Consider the following 20,714-nt stretch of genomic DNA (forward strand, 5'->3'; position numbering starts at 1 on the left):
TAAGGGCAAACCGTCTGAGGTCAAAAGTCTGAAGGCAACAATGACAATATAAAGTCAATATCAGTCTGCGGACATTTACGATTTACGTATACGATTATCAAATATGTATGAGGTCCAATTTTTTATAGCATGCCATTCTAACAAAACAATATTAATTTCAATGTCGTTTTAATCAATGTTCATTGTTATTTAGAAGATGTCGCAGTACAAGTGGATGCTTGTAAATTGGTGTAATTTACATACAGTCAAACGCGAGGAACTTATCAGTATAGAAAGCAAATGGTTTAATAGTAAATCGGAGTCAAGGCTTACCTTGATATCCAAGTCACCTTGATAAATGAGGTCACCTTGATGATCCTGATTTAAAAAAAACAACTTTGTCTGACGTCACCTTCACTATTTGATGTCAATGACGAACTTAGTAATTAGAACCGTCTGAGATCACCAGCATCATAAAAAGGACAGTCTATCACTCCAGTTCATCATCAAGGTAATGACATCTCCGTTATTTAACCTTCACATTTTCGGAAGTTTGATACCACAGTTTAGAAGGACAAAAAACATGATTGAAACAAAAATTTTAAACATTTGGATTTCTTTTTTTCAAAAACAATTATTATTACATTCTTTATTGCCATATAGAAATATATTTCTTTATTAAGTATTTTTTTTATATGTCATGTACTATGAAGAAGAAGCCCTACAGCTTTAAAATGACACTCCCTGTAGATGTGAGTTAATCCTAATATTAAGCATTATGATGTATTCAACCAAAATTTGGGAATACTTACTTTCATCACAATACATGATTACGCCATATACTATTTTTCTTATTTTGAAGATGGCATCTAAAGTAAGACAAAAGCACTAAAAACTGCCCATCCTGGTACAATGTAACTCCCATTATCTCTCAATACAAACTGTAGCACATCCTCATCTGCTTTAGAAAATTTTATCTCAAACGATAGCTTTGAAGACGACAAGACTCCAATCCGTGGAAGTAGGATGCATAAATTCAGCTTGCAATGTTCTGATGTACTATTGCACCGTGTTAAAAAATTAAACAATTAAGATAAATTCAGCTTAATAATTTAAATGTTTAACGCACAGTCATTCACAGTCTCAATTAGGAATTCCTTGTCCATGGAAGTATGATATAAAACAAAGTTTAAGCGCAAATGTTAAAGCATACTCTTTGAGGAAACATATTCCTGCTTTTGGCTGTGTCACAATATTACGTATAACACTTGATTCGAAATTCAATCAACTTACAGTAAATTGATAACTTGACCTAATTTAAAACTATCAGGTATAAAAGTTTCACCGTGCTAAGAAATATAAATCAAGAAAAGATAAATTCAGCTTGTGTAAAAATTCACGAACATAAATGTATTTGTCAATAAGTAGTTTTATAAATTATCCTTCACTTTATAAAAGAAACAAAAGACCAGATCTAGCAGGCAACGATTCATTGGATAAACGATTGAAAAGTAAGTCGCATTTCATTTTGTTATCTAAAAAGATTGAACATTCGGTTCTAAACATTTTACAAAGATGTCTCCTTTCAAGACTTGTCAATTATTCGACAAAAGTTCTATTTTTCTATTCAGAGCATTTATTTATTTCTTTAGGTCCCCTATTTGTTTTTCTAAGATCTCTTCGGCACCTTGTTTTGATAGAAGCTCTGTGGTCAATCGCTTTTTTTTTTAATTTGATATAGAATGATATTGGTTGGTCCGAGATCTACATTACAAAATTCATCATCGTCCGTCTTCGAAAAAAAAGGACTGAAAAAAAGAAGTTCATAAATCAAAATATATGTTAAAAAAAACCCAACGATTTTTTAAAAGAAAAACGGGAAAAAATGTAAAATTAAAAACCTCTTAGGGGGAGATGTTATTTCCGGAAAAGAACTCATCTATCGACGAGATAAGATTTTTTTTTTCTTGAAATAAAATGTCAGAAACGTCTTGTCTATCCTTTTACCCTCTGAAGAATTTTATTTACAATTCCTTATACCGGTGCTAATAAGACTGACTTTCCCCTCTCTCGTTCTCTCACATTTAATTCATAGAATCAGAGTAGTAATGGGGACAGAGAGCAGTCACTCTGCAGTCAAGATGACGTCATGGGCTTTTCCCATAAAGGTCAAGGTGGGAGTCTACAGTCAGGGGGGAGTCTACAGTCATGGGGTAGTTTACAGTTAATGACGTGAGGGGGTACATTTATGGCGAAGAGCATAGCAACAGTTGAAGGATGATACCATACATATCTACAATCAGGGTCACCTTAGTCATATGTAACCATAGCAACAGTGTAAAGTATTGATAAATTTCGAAGCATTTCTTTACTTCACTTTTTTGCATCAGAAGAAGAACCATTCATCATCTCTATACAGAATGTAAACCGTCATTATCCTTTAACAAAGTTTTAAGATTCTCAATCTTTTTTGTTATCAGGAGATCCAAAGACAACAGAGATAGTACAAATCATAAGTTTTTATTAACATTTTCTGTTACAAAGTATTGCGTGGTATAGTGTTAACAAAGGTTTACAAGTACATATAAAATGGATTAAACCATTTATCAACTTTAAAAGCATAATGTCCCTCAATGTCTTGTAAAAAAAGTTGTTACACTAACTTTACTTTTTAAAAAAAGTTAAGTCAGTTATTATTTTGATCTGTTCACAATCATCGCGAGCTCAGGGTAGTATTGTTGGATTCTGTACATTTCACACGGATACACACGGGCTTTCACGAAATGGTGTACCACAAATCAAACAACTAGAGCGTTGTAAACTTGACCCTTTTAGCCGAGGTACCGCTATCTCCTTTAGACAACTTATCTTCTATAAAGTTTAAGATGATTTTAATTTGCTCGCAATCCAAGGTCCATCTGGCCAGGAGGGCTTTTAAGACTTCGACTTTTTCTAAGACATTTTGTTTGCTCTGTTCCTTCATCCTTTTCTCCAATTTACACATATTGTCTGGATTTGTTCGCTTGTTAATGAATCAGAATCAATCTTAGTTACAGAGTGTCTGATTCCACATTCAATTAATTTATATCCCACATTTGGTGATTACTGGTTTGCCAGTTTTAAGAACCCATGTCTTTTATAACATATAAATTAGAAAAAGTAATTCAATTACTTTTTTTCAGAACCCTTTTGTAAATGAATTAACATCGATGGTAATCAGTAAGATGATGATTCAATATTACCCTGTAATTAATGTGTTTAAACAATCATCCCCTCAAAGTTGTCAGGATGGAGTCTTCCGCCTGACTAAATCGACCCTTATCATTATCCGAGTTACTGGTACATGTAACTGGCGCGAGAGCACTGAATTTTGAGTAGAGTGCCGACGAGTAGCTGACAACTGGTGCAAAGGTGTCGCAGTTACCCTGGCTCTCTGGTGTAGGACTTAGGGGTCTAAAGAGATCCAGAGAGAGGGTTAAAGACAGTAAAAATCAGTTAGCTAATAGTTTAGAAATACAAATGTAATGATTAAAGATTTTTTTTAAAAAGTTATTAAATATACATATAACACATTCTGGTACATTACGTTACACAAGAATCCAATCTTTACCTTTTTAATGACTCATTTTCTTTGCCAATTGTACTTAATGTCGAATGGTAGTTTGGAGAGGGAAGGGTGGAATATAACTTCAATAAAAGAGTGAGAGAAAATGTGAAAATAATTTACATACAGCACTAACATTTTTTCTTTCATATTTTTTAATTAAGGTCTTCCGTTTCCATCGGAGAACCTTATTGTTATTCTTCGGATCCTTCTTCTTCTTTTTTTCTTACCACTTTTTGTGCACGCGATATCTCAGAAATGGCTGGACCGATTTGCACGAAATTTTCAGATCTTGCCAACTATGTTCTGAACCTGATCGGAAATAATTTTGGTTGATGACATCATTTCCGTTCTTGAGATTTTGGCATTTTTAGGGGGTTTGTTTGTCCAAGGGTGTTCTCCTAAACTACAAATGATATTGATTTCAAAATTTTAGAGATGATAGACAAAAGATTGTTTATCTGAACAAAACCATTTCTGTTTGTATAGCGCAAAAAAAAAAACGCAGGAGAAACTTGAAGAAAATGAATTAAAAATTAGTTCCTATAAAGTGATAAAATCGGATATTTTTTGTTGTTGTTATCAATAAATGTTTAATTGTAAACGTTTTGTATGTAACTCAAAGCAAGTTTAAACGAGTTCTAAAATGAAATGAAAACAAATATTTTAACTACACAAATATTGCAACAAAAATTTGTAAACAAAATTCTCTTTGTCATTGAAATAAAAGCTCTCGATTTAAAATATCAAGGTCAATGACCTAACCCATACCAATAGGTCAAGGTCAATGACCTAACCCATATAGATCAATATCAAGGTCAAAAATAAAGTAAAACTCCTAAGGGCAAACCGTCTGAGGTCAAAAGTCTGAAGGCAACAATGACAGTATAAAGTCAATATCAGTCTGCGGACATTAACGATTTACGTATACGATTATCAAATATGTATGAGGTCCAATTTTTTATTGCATGCCATTCTAACAAAACAATATTAATTTCAATGTCGTTTTAATCAATGTTCATTGTTATTTAGAAGATGTCGCCGTACAAGTAGATGCTTGTAAATCGGTGTAATTTACATACAGTCAAACGCGAGGAACTTATCAGTATAGAAAGCAAATGGTTTAATAGTAAATCGGAGTCAAGGCTTACCTTGATATCCAAGTCACCTTGATAAATGAGGTCACCTTGATGATCCTGATTTTAAAAAAACAACTTTGTCTGACGTCACCTTCACTATTTGATGTCAATGACGAACTTAGTAATTAGAACCGTCTGAGATCACCAGCATCATAAAAAGGACAGTCTATCACTCAAGTTCATCATCAAGGTAATGACATCTCCGTTATTTAACCTTCACATTTTCGGAAGTTTGATACCACAGTTTAGAAGGACAAAAAACATGATTGAAACAAAAATTTTAAACATTTGGATTTCTTTTTTCAAAAACAATCATTATTACATTCTTTATTGCCATATAGAAATATATTTCTTTATTAAGTATTTTTTTTTATGTCATGTACTATGAAGAAGAAGCCCTACAGCTTTAAAATGACACTCCCTGTAGATGTGAGTTACTGTTAATAATAAGCATTATGATGTATTCAACAAAAATTTGGGAATACTTACTTTCATCACAATACATGATTACGCCATATGCTATTTTTCTTATTTTGAAGATGGCATCTAAAATAAGACAAAAGCACTAAAAACTGCCCATCCTTGTACAATGTAACTCCCATTATCTCTCAATACAAACTGTAGCACATCCTCATCTGCTTTAGAAAATTTTATCTCAAACGATAGCTTTGAAGACGACAAGACTCCAATCCGTGGATGTAGGATGCATAAATTCAGCTTGCAATGTACTGATGTACTATTTCACCGTGTTAAAAAATTAAACAATTAAGATACATTCAGCTTAATAATTTAAATGTTTAACGCACAGTCATTCACAGTCTCAATTAGGAATTCCTTGTCCATGGAAGTATGATATAAAACAAAGTTTAAGCGCAAATGTTATAGCATACTCTTTGAGGAAACATATTCCTGCTTTTGGCTGTGTCACAATATTACGTATAACACTTGATTCGAAATTCAATCAACTTACAGTAAATTGATAACTTGACCTAATTTAAAACTATCAGGTATAAAAGTTTCACCGTGCTAAGAAATATAAATCAAGAAAAGATAAATTCAGCTTGTGTAAAAATTCACGAACATAAATGTATTTGTCAATAATTAGTTTTATAAATTATCCTTCACTTTATAAAAGAAACAAAAGACCAGATCTAGCAGGCAAGATTCATTGGATAAACGATTGAAAAGTAAGTCGCATTTCATTTTGTTATCTAACAAGATTGAACATTCAGTTCTAAACATTATAAAGATGTCTCCTTTCAAGACTTGTCAATTATTCGACAAAAGTTCTATTTTTCTATTCAGAGCATTTATTTATTTCTTTAGGTCCCCTATTTGTTTTTCTAAGATCTCTTCGGCACCTTGTTTTGATAGAAGCTCTGTGGTCAATCGCTTTTTTTTTAATTTGATATAGAATGATATTGGTTGGTCCGAGATCTACATTACAAAATTCATCATCGTCCGTCTTCGAAAAAAAAAGGACTGAAAAAAAGAAGTTCATAAATCAAAATATATGTTAAAAAAAACCCAACGATTTTTTAAAAGAAAAACGGGAAAAAATGTAAAATTAAAAACCTCTTAGGGGGAGATGTTATTTCCGGAAAAGAACTCATCTATCGACGAGATAAGATTTTTTTTTCTTGAAATAAAATGTCAGAAACGTCTTGTCTATCCTTTTACCCTCTGAAGAATTTTATTTACAATTCCTTATACCGGTGCTAATAAGACTGACTTTCCCCTCTCTCGTTCTCTCACATTTAATTCATAGAATCAGAGTAGTAATGGGGACAGAGAGCAGTCACTCTGCAGTCAAGATGACGTCATGGGCTTTTCCCATAAAGGTCAAGGTGGGAGTCTACAGTCAGGGGGGAGTCTACAGTCATGGGGTAGTTTACAGTTAATGACGTGAGGGGGTACATTTATGGCGAAGAGCATAGCAACAGTTGAAGGATGATACCATACATATCTACAATCAGGGTCACCTTAGTCATATGTAACCATAGCAACAGTGTAAAGTATTGATAAATTTAGAACTAACAAACTATTGTATCTATGCATGGTTTAAATAACGCGGGTTTTTTTTTTCGTATGACCACTCCTTTAATATGAAGGCAAAATTGAGCATAAAAAGTGCAAATTTCGAAGCATTTCTTTACTTCACTTTTTTGCATCAGAAGAAGAACCATTCATCATCTCTATACAGAATGTAAACCGTCATTATCCTTTAACAAAGTTTTAAGATTCTCAATCTTTTTTGTTATCAGGAGATCCAAAGACAACAGAGATAGTACAAATCATAAGTTTTTATTAACATTTTCTGTTACAAAGTATTGCGTGGTATAGTGTTAACAAAGGTTTACAAGTACATATAAAATGGATTAAACCATTTATCAACTTTAAAAGCATAATGTCCCTCAATGTCTTGTAAAAAAAGTTGTTACACTAACTTTACTTTTTAAAAAAAGTTAAGTCAGTTATTATTTTGATCTGTTCACAATCATCGCGAGCTCAGGGTAGTATTGTTGGATTCTGTACATTTCACACGGATACACACGGGCTTTCACGAAATGGTGTACCACAAATCAAACAACTAGAGCGTTGTAAACTTGACCCTTTTAGCCGAGGTACCGCTATCTCCTTTAGACAACTTATCTTCTATAAAGTTTAAGATGATTTTAATTTGCTCGCAATCCAAGGTCCATCTGGCCAGGAGGGCTTTTAAGACTTCGATTTTTTCTAAGACATTTTGTTTGCTCTGTTCCTTCATCCTTTTCTCCAATTTACACATATTGTCTGGATTTGTTCGCTTGTTAATGAATCAGAATCAATCTTAGTTACAGAGTGTCTGATTCCACATTCAATTAATTTATATCCCACATTTGGTGATTACTGGTTTGCCAGTTTTAAGAACCCATGTCTTTTATAACATATAAATTAGAAAAAGTAATTCAATTACTTTTTTTCAGAACCCTTTTGTAAATGAATTAACATCGATGGTAATCAGTAAGATGATGATTCAATATTACCCTGTAATTAATGTGTTTAAACAATCATCCCCTCAAAGTTGTCAGTATGGAGTCTTCCGCCTGACTAAATCGACCCTTATCATTATCCGAGTTACTGGTACATGTAACTGGCGCGAGAGCACTGAATTTTGAGTAGAGTGCCGACGAGTAGCTGACAACTGGTGCAAAGGTGTCGCAGTTACCCTGGCTCTCTGGTGTAGGACCTAGGGGTCTAAAGAGATCCAGAGAGAGGGTTAAAGACAGTAAAAATCAGTTAGCTAATAGTTTAGAAATACAAATGTAATGATTAAAGATTTTTTTTTAAAAAGTTATTAAATATACATATAACACATTCTGGTACATTACGTTACACAAGAATCCAATCTTTACCTTTTTAATGACTCATTTTCTTTGCCAATTGTACTTAATGTCGAATGGTAGTTTGGAGAGGGAAGGGTGGAATATAACTTCAATAAAAGAGTGAGAGAAAATGTGAAAATAATTTACATACAGCACTAACATTTTTTCTTTCATATTTTTTAATTAAGGTCTTCCGTTTCCATCGGAGAACCTTATTGTTATTCTTCGGATCCTTCTTCTTCTTTTTTTCTTACCACTTTTTGTGCACGCGATATCTCAGAAATGGCTGGACCGATTTGCACGAAATTTTCAGATCTTGCCAACTATGTTCTGAACCTGATCGGAAATAATTTTGGTTGATGACATCATTTCCGTTCTTGAGATTTTGGCATTTTTAGGGGGTTTGTTTGTCCAAGGGTGTTCTCCTAAACTACAAATGATATTGATTTCAAAATTTTAGAGATGATAGACAAAAGATTGTTTATCTGAACAAAACCATTTCTGTTTGTATAGCGCAAAAAAAAAACGCAGGAGAAACTTGAAGAAAATGAATTAAAAATTAGTTCCTATAAAGTGATAAAATCGGATATTTTTTGTTGTTGTTATCAATAAATGTTTAATTGTAAACGTTTTGTATGTAACTCAAAGCAAGTTTAAACGAGTTCTAAAATGAAATGAAAACAAATATTTTAACTACACAAATATTGCAACAAAAATTTGTAAACAATATTCTCTTTGTCATTGAAATAAAAGCTCTCGATTTAAAAAAACAACTTGTCATCAACAATAAAGCTAACATTGCTTTATAGGAAAACAGAATAAGAATTAAAAAGAATTAAATTTTGAAAAATTAAAATAAAAATCAACAAACAGTTATAATCTTAAAAAGAAAAGCTCTTTGTCTTTGCACCTCAAAATAATTTGGCGTTTTCTTAAAACAAAAGCAATTTTTTACTTGTACAAAATCTAGGAATTCTTCTGCCATAGTTATATTCTGTCAGTGATAAATTCTGTTTGCAATTCCCCATTTATATATTCTTTTGGATGGACGCTTTGCTTTGTTTACTATTCGTAGAGTTGGAAAGCGCTCTCGGTTTTCTTCTTTCTTCGTTAATTCAACCTGGAAGAAGTTACCGATAAAATTCATTTGATCAACATCCGCTAGGACTCTAGATGTTAAAATTTCAAAAAACCTAGACTGATCCTCAATATTTTGGGGACTGAAAGGGGGAGACCGCTTCCTCATTCTCTTTTCAAGCATTTTATACTTTTTACTGTTTTGCCTTCTGTAATAGAAACAAAAGTCAATTTGTTTAACTTAGTTGTCTGACAAGTGTGCTGCTGTGTAAATTTCTTACATAATTATATATACTATGGTTCCAATAGGTCAAGGTCAATGACCTAACCCATACCAATAGGTCAAGGTCAATGACCTAACCCATATAGATCAATATCAAGGTCAAAAATAAAGTAAAACTCCTAAGGGCAAACCGTCTGAGGTCAAAAGTCTGAAGGCAACAATGACAGTATAAAGTCAATATCAGTCTGCGGACATTAACGATTTACGTATACGATTATCAAATATGTATGAGGTCCAATTTTTTATTGCATGCCATTCTAACAAAACAATATTAATTTCAATGTCGTTTTAATCAATGTTCATTGTTATTTAGAAGATGTCGCCGTACAAGTAGATGCTTGTAAATCGGTGTAATTTACATACAGTCAAACGCGAGGAACTTATCAGTATAGAAAGCAAATGGTTTAATAGTAAATCGGAGTCAAGGCTTACCTTGATATCCAAGTCACCTTGATAAATGAGGTCACCTTGATGATCCTGATTTTAAAAAAACAACTTTGTCTGACGTCACCTTCACTATTTGATGTCAATGACGAACTTAGTAATTAGAACCGTCTGAGATCACCAGCATCATAAAAAGGACAGTCTATCACTCAAGTTCATCATCAAGGTAATGACATCTCCGTTATTTAACCTTCACATTTTCGGAAGTTTGATACCACAGTTTAGAAGGACAAAAAACATGATTGAAACAAAAATTTTAAACATTTGGATTTCTTTTTTCAAAAACAATCATTATTACATTCTTTATTGCCATATAGAAATATATTTCTTTATAAAGTATTTTTTTTTATGTCATGTACTATGAAAAAGAAGCCCTACAGCTTTAAAATGACACTCCCTGTAGATGTGAGTTACTGTTAATAATAAGCATTATGATGTATTCAACAAAAATTTGGGAATACTTACTTTCATCACAATACATGATTACGCCATATGCTATTTTTCTTATTTTGAAGATGGCATCTAAAATAAGACAAAAGCACTAAAAACTGCCCATCCTTGTACAATGTAACTCCCATTATCTCTCAATACAAACTGTAGCACATCCTCATCTGCTTTAGAAAATTTTATCTCAAACGATAGCTTTGAAGACGACAAGACTCCAATCCGTGGATGTAGGATGCATAAATTCAGCTTGCAATGTACTGATGTACTATTTCACCGTGTTAAAAAATTAAACAATTAAGATACATTCAGCTTAATAATTTAAATGTTTAACGCACAGTCATTCACAGTCTCAATTAGGAATTCCTTGTCCATGGAAGTATGATATAAAACAAAGTTTAAGCGCAAATGTTATAGCATACTCTTTGAGGAAACATATTCCTGCTTTTGGCTGTGTCACAATATTACGTATAACACTTGATTCGAAATTCAATCAACTTACAGTAAATTGATAACTTGACCTAATTTAAAACTATCAGGTATAAAAGTTTCACCGTGCTAAGAAATATAAATCAAGAAAAGATAAATTCAGCTTGTGTAAAAATTCACGAACATAAATGTATTTGTCAATAATTAGTTTTATAAATTATCCTTCACTTTATAAAAGAAACAAAAGACCAGATCTAGCAGGCAAGATTCATTGGATAAACGATTGAAAAGTAAGTCGCATTTCATTTTGTTATCTAACAAGATTGAACATTCAGTTCTAAACATTATAAAGATGTCTCCTTTCAAGACTTGTCAATTATTCGACAAAAGTTTTAATTCTCTATTCAGATAATTTATTTCTTTCTTTAGGTCCCCTATTTGTTTTTCTAAGATTTCTTCGGCACCTTTTTTTGATAGAAGCTCTGTGGTCAATCGCTTTTTTTTTATTTGATATAGAATGATATTGGTTGGTCCGAGATCTACATTACAAAATTCATCATCGTCCGTCTTCGAAAAAAAAAGGACTGAAAAAAAGTTCATAAATCAAAATATATGTTTTTAAAAAACCAACGATATTTTAAAAGAAAAACGGGAAAAATGTAAAATTAAAAACCTCTTAGGGGGAGATGTTATTTCCGGAAAAGAACTCATCTATCGACGAGATAAGATTTTTTTTTTCTTGAAATAAAATGTCAGAAACGTCTTGTCTATCCTTTAACCCTCTGAAGAATTTTATTTACAATTCCTTATACCGGTGCTAATAAGACTGACTTTCCCCTCTCTCGTTCTCTCACATTTAATTCATAGAATCAGAGTAGTAATGGGGACAGAGAGCAGTCACTCTGCAGTCAAGATGACGTCATGGGCTTTTCCCATAAAGGTCAAGGTGGGAGTCTACAGTCAGGGGGGAGTCTACAGTCATGGGGTAGTTTACAGTTAATGACGTGAGGGGGTACATTTATGGCGAAGAGCATAGCAACAGTTGAAGGATGATACCATACATATCTACAATCAGGGTCACCTTAGTCATATGTAACCATAGCAACAGTGTAAAGTATTGATAAATTTAGAACTAACAAACTATTGTATCTATGCATGGTTTAAATAACGCGGGTTTTTTTTTTTTCGTATGACCACTCCTTTAATATGAAGGCAAAATTGAGCATAAAAAGTGCAAATTTCGAAGCATTTCTTTACTTCACTTTTTTGCATCAGAAGAAGAACCATTCATCATCTCTATACAGAATGTAAACCGTCATTATCCTTTAACAAAGTTTTAAGATTCTCAATCTTTTTTGTTATCAGGAGATCCAAAGACAACAGAGATAGTACAAATCATAAGTTTTTATTAACATTTTCTGTTACAAAGTATTGCGTGGTATAGTGTTAACAAAGGTTTACAAGTACATATAAAATGGATTAAACCATTTATCAACTTTAAAAGCATAATGTCCCTCAATGTCTTGTAAAAAAAGTTGTTACACTAACTTTACTTTTTAAAAAAAGTTAAGTCAGTTATTATTTTGATCTGTTCACAATCATCGCGAGCTCAGGGTAGTATTGTTGGATTCTGTACATTTCACACGGATACACACGGGCTTTCACGAAATGGTGTACCACAAATCAAACAACTAGAGCGTTGTAAACTTGACCCTTTTAGCCGAGGTACCGCTATCTCCTTTAGACAACTTATCTTCTATAAAGTTTAAGATGATTTTAATTTGCTCGCAATCCAAGGTCCATCTGGCCAGGAGGGCTTTTAAGACTTCGACTTTTTCTAAGACATTTTGTTTGCTCTGTTCCTTCATCCTTTTCTCCAATTTACACATATTGTCTGGATTTGTTCGCTTGTTAATGAATCAGAATCAATCTTAGTTACAGAGTGTCTGATTCCACATTCAATTAATTTATATCCCACATTTGGTGATTACTGGTTTGCCAGTTTTAAGAACCCATGTCTTTTATAACATATAAATTAGAAAAAGTAATTCAATTACTTTTTTTCAGAACCCTTTTGTAAATGAATTAACATCGATGGTAATCAGTAAGATGATGATTCAATATTACCCTGTAATTAATGTGTTTAAACAATCATCCCCTCAAAGTTGTCAGTATGGAGTCTTCCGCCTGACTAAATCGACCCTTATCATTATCCGAGTTACTGGTACATGTAACTGGCGCGAGAGCACTGAATTTTGAGTAGAGTGCCGACGAGTAGCTGACAACTGGTGCAAAGGTGTCGCAGTTACCCTGGCTCTCTGGTGTAGGACCTAGGGGTCTAAAGAGATCCAGAGAGAGGGTTAAAGACAGTAAAAATCAGTTAGCTAATAGTTTAGAAATACAAATGTAATGATTAAAGATTTTTTTTTAAAAAGTTATTAAATATACATATAACACATTCTGGTACATTACGTTACACAAGAATCCAATCTTTACCTTTTTAATGACTCATTTTCTTTGCCAATTGTACTTAATGTCGAATGGTAGTTTGGAGAGGGAAGGGTGGAATATAACTTCAATAAAAGAGTGAGAGAAAATGTGAAAATAATTTACATACAGCACTAACATTTTTTCTTTCATATTTTTTAATTAAGGTCTTCCGTTTCCATCGGAGAACCTTATTGTTATTCTTCGGATCCTTCTTCTTCTTTTTTTCTTACCACTTTTTGTGCACGCGATATCTCAGAAATGGCTGGACCGATTTGCACGAAATTTTCAGATCTTGCCAACTATGTTCTGAACCTGATCGGAAATAATTTTGGTTGATGACATCATTTCCGTTCTTGAGATTTTGGCATTTTTAGGGGGTTTGTTTGTCCAAGGGTGTTCTCCTAAACTACAAATGATATTGATTTCAAAATTTTAGAGATGATAGACAAAAGATTGTTTATCTGAACAAAACCATTTCTGTTTGTATAGCGCAAAAAAAAAAACGCAGGAGAAACTTGAAGAAAATGAATTAAAAATTAGTTCCTATAAAGTGATAAAATCGGATATTTTTTGTTGTTGTTATCAATAAATGTTTAATTGTAAACGTTTTGTATGTAACTCAAAGCAAGTTTAAACGAGTTCTAAAATGAAATGAAAACAAATATTTTAACTACACAAATATTGCAACAAAAATTTGTAAACAATATTCTCTTTGTCATTGAAATAAAAGCTCTCGATTTAAAAAAACAACTTGTCATCAACAATAAAGCTAACATTGCTTTATAGGAAAACAGAATAAGAATTAAAAAGAATTAAATTTTGAAAAATTAAAATAAAAATCAACAAACAGTTATAATCTTAAAAAGAAAAGCTCTTTGTCTTTGCACCTCAAAATAATTTGGCGTTTTCTTAAAACAAAAGCAATTTTTTACTTGTACAAAATCTAGGAATTCTTCTGCCATAGTTATATTCTGTCAGTGATAAATTCTGTTTGCAATTCCCCATTTATATATTCTTTTGGATGGACGCTTTGCTTTGTTTACTATTCGTAGAGTTGGAAAGCGCTCTCGGTTTTCTTCTTTCTTCGTTAATTCAACCTGGAAGAAGTTACCGATAAAATTCATTTGATCAACATCCGCTAGGACTCTAGATGTTAAAATTTCAAAAAACCTAGACTGATCCTCAATATTTTGGGGACTGAAAGGGGGAGACCGCTTCCTCATTCTCTTTTCAAGCATTTTATACTTTTTACTGTTTTGCCTTCTGTAATAGAAACAAAAGTCAATTTGTTTAACTTAGTTGTCTGACAAGTGTGCTGCTGTGTAAATTTCTTACATTATTATATATACTATGGTTCCAATAGGTCAAGGTCAATGACCTAACCCATACCAATAGGTCAAGGTCAATGACCTAACCCATATAGATCAATATCAAGGTCAAAAATAAAGTAAAACTCCTAAGGGCAAACCGTCTGAGGTCAAAAGTCTGAAGGCAACAATGACAGTATAAAGTCAATATCAGTCTGCGGACATTAACGATTTACGTATACGATTATCAAATATGTATGAGGTCCAATTTTTTATTGCATGCCATTCTAACAAAACAATATTAATTTCAATGTCGTTTTAATCAATGTTCATTGTTATTTAGAAGATGTCGCCGTACAAGTAGATGCTTGTAAATCGGTGTAATTTACATACAGTCAAACGCGAGGAACTTATCAGTATAGAAAGCAAATGGTTTAATAGTAAATCGGAGTCAAGGCTTACCTTGATATCCAAGTCACCTTGATAAATGAGGTCACCTTGATGATCCTGATTTTAAAAAAACAACTTTGTCTGACGTCACCTTCACTATTTGATGTCAATGACGAACTTAGTAATTAGAACCGTCTGAGATCACCAGCATCATAAAAAGGACAGTCTATCACTCAAGTTCATCATCAAGGTAATGACATCTCCGTTATTTAACCTTCACATTTTCGGAAGTTTGATACCACAGTTTAGAAGGACAAAAAACATGATTGAAACAAAAATTTTAAACATTTGGATTTCGTTTTTCAAAAACAATCATTATTACATTCTTTATTGCCATATAGAAATATATTTCTTTATTAAGTATTTTTTTTTATGTCATGTACTATGAAGAAGAAGCCCTACAGCTTTAAAATGACACTCCCTGTAGATGTGAGTTACTGTTAATAATAAGCATTATGATGTATTCAACAAAAATTTGGGAATACTTACTTTCATCACAATACATGATTACGCCATATGCTATTTTTCTTATTTTGAAGATGGCATCTAAAATAAGACAAAAGCACTAAAAACTGCCCATCCTTGTACAATGTAACTCCCATTATCTCTTAATACAAACTGTAGCACATCCTCATCTGCTTTAGAAAATTTTATCTCAAACGATAGCTTTGAAGACGACAAGACTCCAATCCGTGGATGTAGGATGCATAAATTCAGCTTGCAATGTACTGATGTACTATTTCACCGTGTTAAAAAATTAAACAATTAAGATACATTCAGCTTAATAATTTAAATGTTTAACGCACAGTCATTCACAGTCTCAATTAGGAATTCCTTGTCCATGGAAGTATGATATAAAACAAAGTTTAAGCGCAAATGTTATAGCATACTCTTTGAGGAAACATATTCCTGCTTTTGGCTGTGTCACAATATTACGTATAACACTTGATTCGAAATTCAATCAACTTACAGTAAATTGATAACTTGACCTAATTTAAAACTATCAGGTATAAAAGTTTCACCGTGCTAAGAAATATAAATCAAGAAAAGATAAATTCAGCTTGTGTAAAAATTCACGAACATAAATGTATTTGTCAATAATTAGTTTTATAAATTATCCTTCACTTTATAAAAGAAACAAAAGACCAGATCTAGCAGGCAAGATTCATTGGATAAACGATTGAAAAGTAAGTCGCATTTCATTTTGTTATCTAACAAGATTGAACATTCAGTTCTAAACATTATAAAGATGTCTCCTTTCAAGACTTGTCAATTATTCGACAAAAGTTTTAATTCTCTATTCAGATAATTTATTTCTTTCTTTAGGTCCCCTATTTGTTTTTCTAAGATTTCTTCGGCACCTTTTTTTGATAGAAGCTCTGTGGTCAATCGCTTTTTTTTTTATTTGATATAGAATGATATTGGTTGGTCCGAGATCTACATTACAAAATTCATCATCGTCCGTCTTCGAAAAAAAAAGGACTGAAAAAAAGTTCATAAATCAAAATATATGTTTTTAAAAAACCAACGATATTTTAAAACAAAAACGGGAAAAATGTAAAATTAAAAACCTCTTAGGGGGAGATGTTATTTCCGGAAAAGAACTCATCTATCGACGAGATAAGATTTTTTTTTTCTTGAAATAAAATGTCAGAAACGTCTTGTCTATCCTTTAACCCTCTGAAGAATTTTATTTACAATTCCTTATACCGGTGCAAATAAGACTGACTTTCCCCTCTCTCTTTCTCTCACATTTAATTCATAGAATCAGAGTAGTAATGGGGACAGAGAGCAGTCACTCTGCAGTCAAGATGACGTCATGGGCTTTTCCCATAAAGGTCAAGGTGGGAGTCTACAGTCAGGGGGGAGTCTACAGTCATGGGGTAGTTTACAGTTAATGACGTGAGGGGGTACATTTATGGCGAAGAGCATAGCAACAGTTGAAAGATGATACCATACATATCTACAATCAGGGTCACCTTAGTCATATGTAACCATAGCAACAGTGTAAAGTATTGATAAATTTAGAACTAACAAACTATTGTATCCATGCATGGTTTAAATAACGCGGGGTTTTTTTTCGTATGACCACTCCTTTAATATGAAGGCAAAATTGAGTATAAAAAGTGCAAATTTCGAAGCATTTCTTTACTTCACTTTTTTGCATCAGAAGAAGAACCATTCATCATCTCTATACAGTATGTAAACCGTCATTATCCTTTAACAAAGTTTTAAGATTCTCAATCTTTTTTGTTATCAGGAGATCCAAAGACAACAGAGATAGTACAAATCATAAGTTTTTATTAACATTTTCTGTTACAAAGTATTGCGTGGTATAGTGTTAACAAGGTTTTACAAGTACATATAAAATGGATTTAACCATTTATCAATTTTAAAAGCACAATGTCCCTCAATGTCTTGTTAAAAAAGTTGTTACACTAACTTTACTTTTTAAAACAGTAAAGTCAGTTATTATTTTGATCTGTTCACAATCATCGCGAGCTCAGGGTAGTATTGTTGGATTCTGTACATTTCACACGGATACACACGGGCTTTCACTAAATGGTGTACCACAAATCAAACAACTAGAGCGTTGTAAACTTGACCCTTTTAGCCGAGGTACCGCTATCTCCTTTAGACAACTTATCTTCTATAAAGTTTAAGATGATTTTAATTTGCTCGCAATCCAAGGTCACTCTGGCCAGGAGGGCTTTTAAGACTTCGACTTGTTCGCTTGTTAATGAATCAGAATCAACCTTAGTTACAGAGTGTCAGATTCCACATTCAATTAATTTATATCCCATATTTGATGAATATTGGTTTGCCAGTTTTAAGAACCCATGTATTTTATAACATATAAATTAGAAAAAGTAATTCAATTACCTTTTTTTCAGAACCCTTTTGTAAATGAATTAACATCGATGGTAATCAGTAAGATGATGATTCAATATTACCCTGTAATTAATGTGTTTAAACAATCATCCCCTCAAAGTTGTCAGGATGGAGTATTCCGCCTGACTAAATCGACCCTTACCATTATCCGAGTTACTGGTACATGTAACTGGCGCGAGAGCACTGAAGTTTGAGTCGAGTGCCGACGAGTAGCTGACAACTGGTGCAAAGGTGTCGCAGTTACCCTGGCTCTCTGGTGTAGGATTTAGGGGTCTAAAGAGATCCAGAGAGAGGGTTAAAGACAGTAAAAATCAGTTAGCTAATAGTTTAGAAATAAAAATGTAATGATTAAAGATATTTTTAAAAAAAATTAAATATACATATAACACATTCTGGTACATTACGTTACACAAGAATCCAATCTTTACCTTTTTAATGACTCATTTTCTTTGCCAATTGTACTTAATGTCGAAAGGTAGGTTGGAGAGGGAGGGGTGGAATATAACTTCAATAAAAGAGTGAGAGAAAATGTGAAAATAAAATACATACAGCACTAACATTTTTTCTTTCATATTTTTTAATTAAGGTCTTCCGTTTCCATCGGAGAACCTTATTGTTATTCTTCGGATCCTTCTTCTTCTTTTTTTCTTACCACTTTTTTGTGCACGCGATATCTCAGAAATGGCTGGACTGATTTGCACGAAATTTTCAGATCTTGCCAACTATGTTCTGAACCTGATCGGAAATAATTTTTGGTGATGACGTCATTTCCGTTCTTGAGATTTTTGCATTTTTAGGGGGTTTGTTTGTCCAAGGGTGTTCTCCTAAACTACAAATGATATTGATTTCAAAATTTTAGGGATGATAGACAAAAGATTGTATATCTGAACAAAACCATTTCTGTTTGTATAGCACAAAAAAAACGCCGGAGCTCGATAGGGCTCGAAATTTGAGATATGAAAGGCGTCGTGAATTTTCGTGCTTTTCTTTGTTTATCTCTTTACTGGAAAATATTTTGTTATAATATTTAATGTCAAAAAAGTTTAAATTTACAAGACATTTCTGCTGATATCAAGAAAAAGGGACTGGCCTTTTCAATTAGGGACCTAGAGGGGTCTTAAGTCTTTAATCTATAGCTCCTCACCGAGGGATTTTTTGTAATAAATTATAGAAGCAAATATGTTTATCTTACAGTTATAACGCCCAACAGTATAACGATTTTATCATGTATTACGTAATTAGGGGTTTTTAGGGGTCAAAAGTCCAAAACTTTGATCCCTTATATCTAAAAAAGGAGAACTATTTTGAAATGCAGTATAGAAGAAGAGATGCTTATAATGATGTACCTAACAAATTGCAAGCTTCCAAATTTGGTTCAGCGGCCCCAATAAGGAGATAAGGGACCGACCCCTAAAACGGTTTTTTCTCAGATATCGCAAAAAACGGTGACAAATTTTTAAACTTTTGGTTAACAAAATGTCTTAGAAATTAAATGACCTTTCAATTGATACGTAAAAAGGGGACTGGCTCCTTAAATAAGGGACCTAGAGGGCTCTAAATATTTTATCTATAGCTCCTTACTGAGGGATATTGTGTAATAGATCATAGAAGCAAATATGTTTATCTCACAGTTATGTATCCAAGCATCGTAATGATGTATCATGTGTTATGTAATTAAGGTTTTTTAGGAACCAAAAGTCAAAAATTTTGATCACCCATATCTCAGAAAGGAAAAATAATTGGAAATGTAGTACAGATAATAAGTTGTACAAAATGGTGTTTTTTACAATATGCAACCTTCAAAATTTCGTCAAACGGCCCCTATAAGGAGATAAGGGATCAGCCCCTAAAACTTTCTTTCTCATACATCTCCAGAACGGTAGCGAATTTCTAATTATTTGTTGTCAAAATGTGTTCGGAATTAAATGTCCTTTCATTTGATTCCAGCAAAAAAGGGCTGGCTCCTTAAATTAGGGTATCAAAGGGCTCTAAAAAAATTTATCTATAGCCCTTTAATGAAAGCCATTTTGTGAAAGGTTATTAAAGCTAGATTAGGTATAATACATTTATATATCCTAACAATATAATGATTTTCTCTTGCATTACCCAAAAAGAGTTTTTGGGGACCGGAGGTAAATAAACAAGTTTAATCTGTTCTATCTTAATTGGAAGAAATGCAAGTATTTAAAAAAGCAATGTAAGAGAAAAGCGATACAATAAAGAATCGATACTTCACTCCTTTCTTCATTTCATGTTTTGTTGTCGAAAATTTAAGTCGATGATGTCATATTTCCTTCTAAAAAATGGACGGAAGACCTCATCGTTGCTCGCAACAAGATCGTGTCTAGTTTTTTTATTATTATTATTATTATTATTATTATTATTATTATCATGTTATTAATTTTGAAAAAAGATGTCATCGAACTTTGTTATCTATTAGGACTAAAGAATATTAAATCAAGCCAAAGAAAGACAACTCTTACAAAAGCTGTTAAACTCACCTTGGCAAGCCTTCCATTTCCAACTCCTCCCCCATCTTCAACCACATTTCTTCAAACTCACCGAACGAGTTTGCTGAGTTTGTGGCGTCATTGTCAGTGTAAAACACAGTAATAGAGAATATGAACAAAGGAATTACATCTAACCATGTTTTATATTACTTTCGTACAAAATGTTAGGCATTTGAATAATAATGCATAAACAGCATTTATATTTTTAAGAATGAAATTAACGAAATTAACGATATGCCTACTCAGTTTATAACTTGTGAAATACCCTTTACTTTGTTTTGTTTAGGTCACTAATCACAAC

At 32.6% G+C, this 20,714-nt stretch overlaps 3 protein-coding genes across 3 annotated transcripts; all 3 read right to left on the minus strand.

Annotated features, from left to right (window-relative positions):
- Positions 1-2,785: 2,785 nt before the first annotated feature.
- On the minus strand, positions 2,786-3,925 carry LOC128174619 (uncharacterized). The gene is made up of 4 exons (XM_052840130.1): positions 3,896-3,925; positions 3,590-3,666; positions 3,253-3,432; positions 2,786-3,002 (listed from the first exon to the last, which is right to left on the minus strand). The coding sequence occupies exons 1-4, from the start codon at positions 3,923-3,925 to the stop codon at positions 2,786-2,788; spliced, it is 504 nt and encodes a 167-aa protein (XP_052696090.1).
- A 3,387-nt stretch (positions 3,926-7,312) lies between these two features.
- LOC128174620 (uncharacterized) lies at positions 7,313-9,072 on the minus strand. The gene is made up of 4 exons (XM_052840131.1): positions 9,043-9,072; positions 8,118-8,194; positions 7,780-7,959; positions 7,313-7,529 (listed from the first exon to the last, which is right to left on the minus strand). Exons 1-4 carry the CDS (start codon positions 9,070-9,072, stop codon positions 7,313-7,315), a joined length of 504 nt encoding a protein of 167 aa, XP_052696091.1.
- Positions 9,073-12,455: 3,383 nt separating this feature from the next.
- On the minus strand, positions 12,456-20,439 carry LOC128174621 (uncharacterized). The gene is made up of 5 exons (XM_052840133.1): positions 20,405-20,439; positions 14,298-14,517; positions 13,261-13,337; positions 12,923-13,102; positions 12,456-12,672 (listed from the first exon to the last, which is right to left on the minus strand). Exons 1-5 carry the CDS (start codon positions 20,437-20,439, stop codon positions 12,456-12,458), a joined length of 729 nt encoding a protein of 242 aa, XP_052696093.1.
- Positions 20,440-20,714: the final 275 nt, after the last annotated feature.

Source organism: Crassostrea angulata, chromosome 2 (genome assembly GCF_025612915.1).
Source record: "Crassostrea angulata isolate pt1a10 chromosome 2, ASM2561291v2, whole genome shotgun sequence".
NCBI lineage: Eukaryota > Metazoa > Mollusca > Bivalvia > Ostreida > Ostreidae > Magallana > Magallana angulata.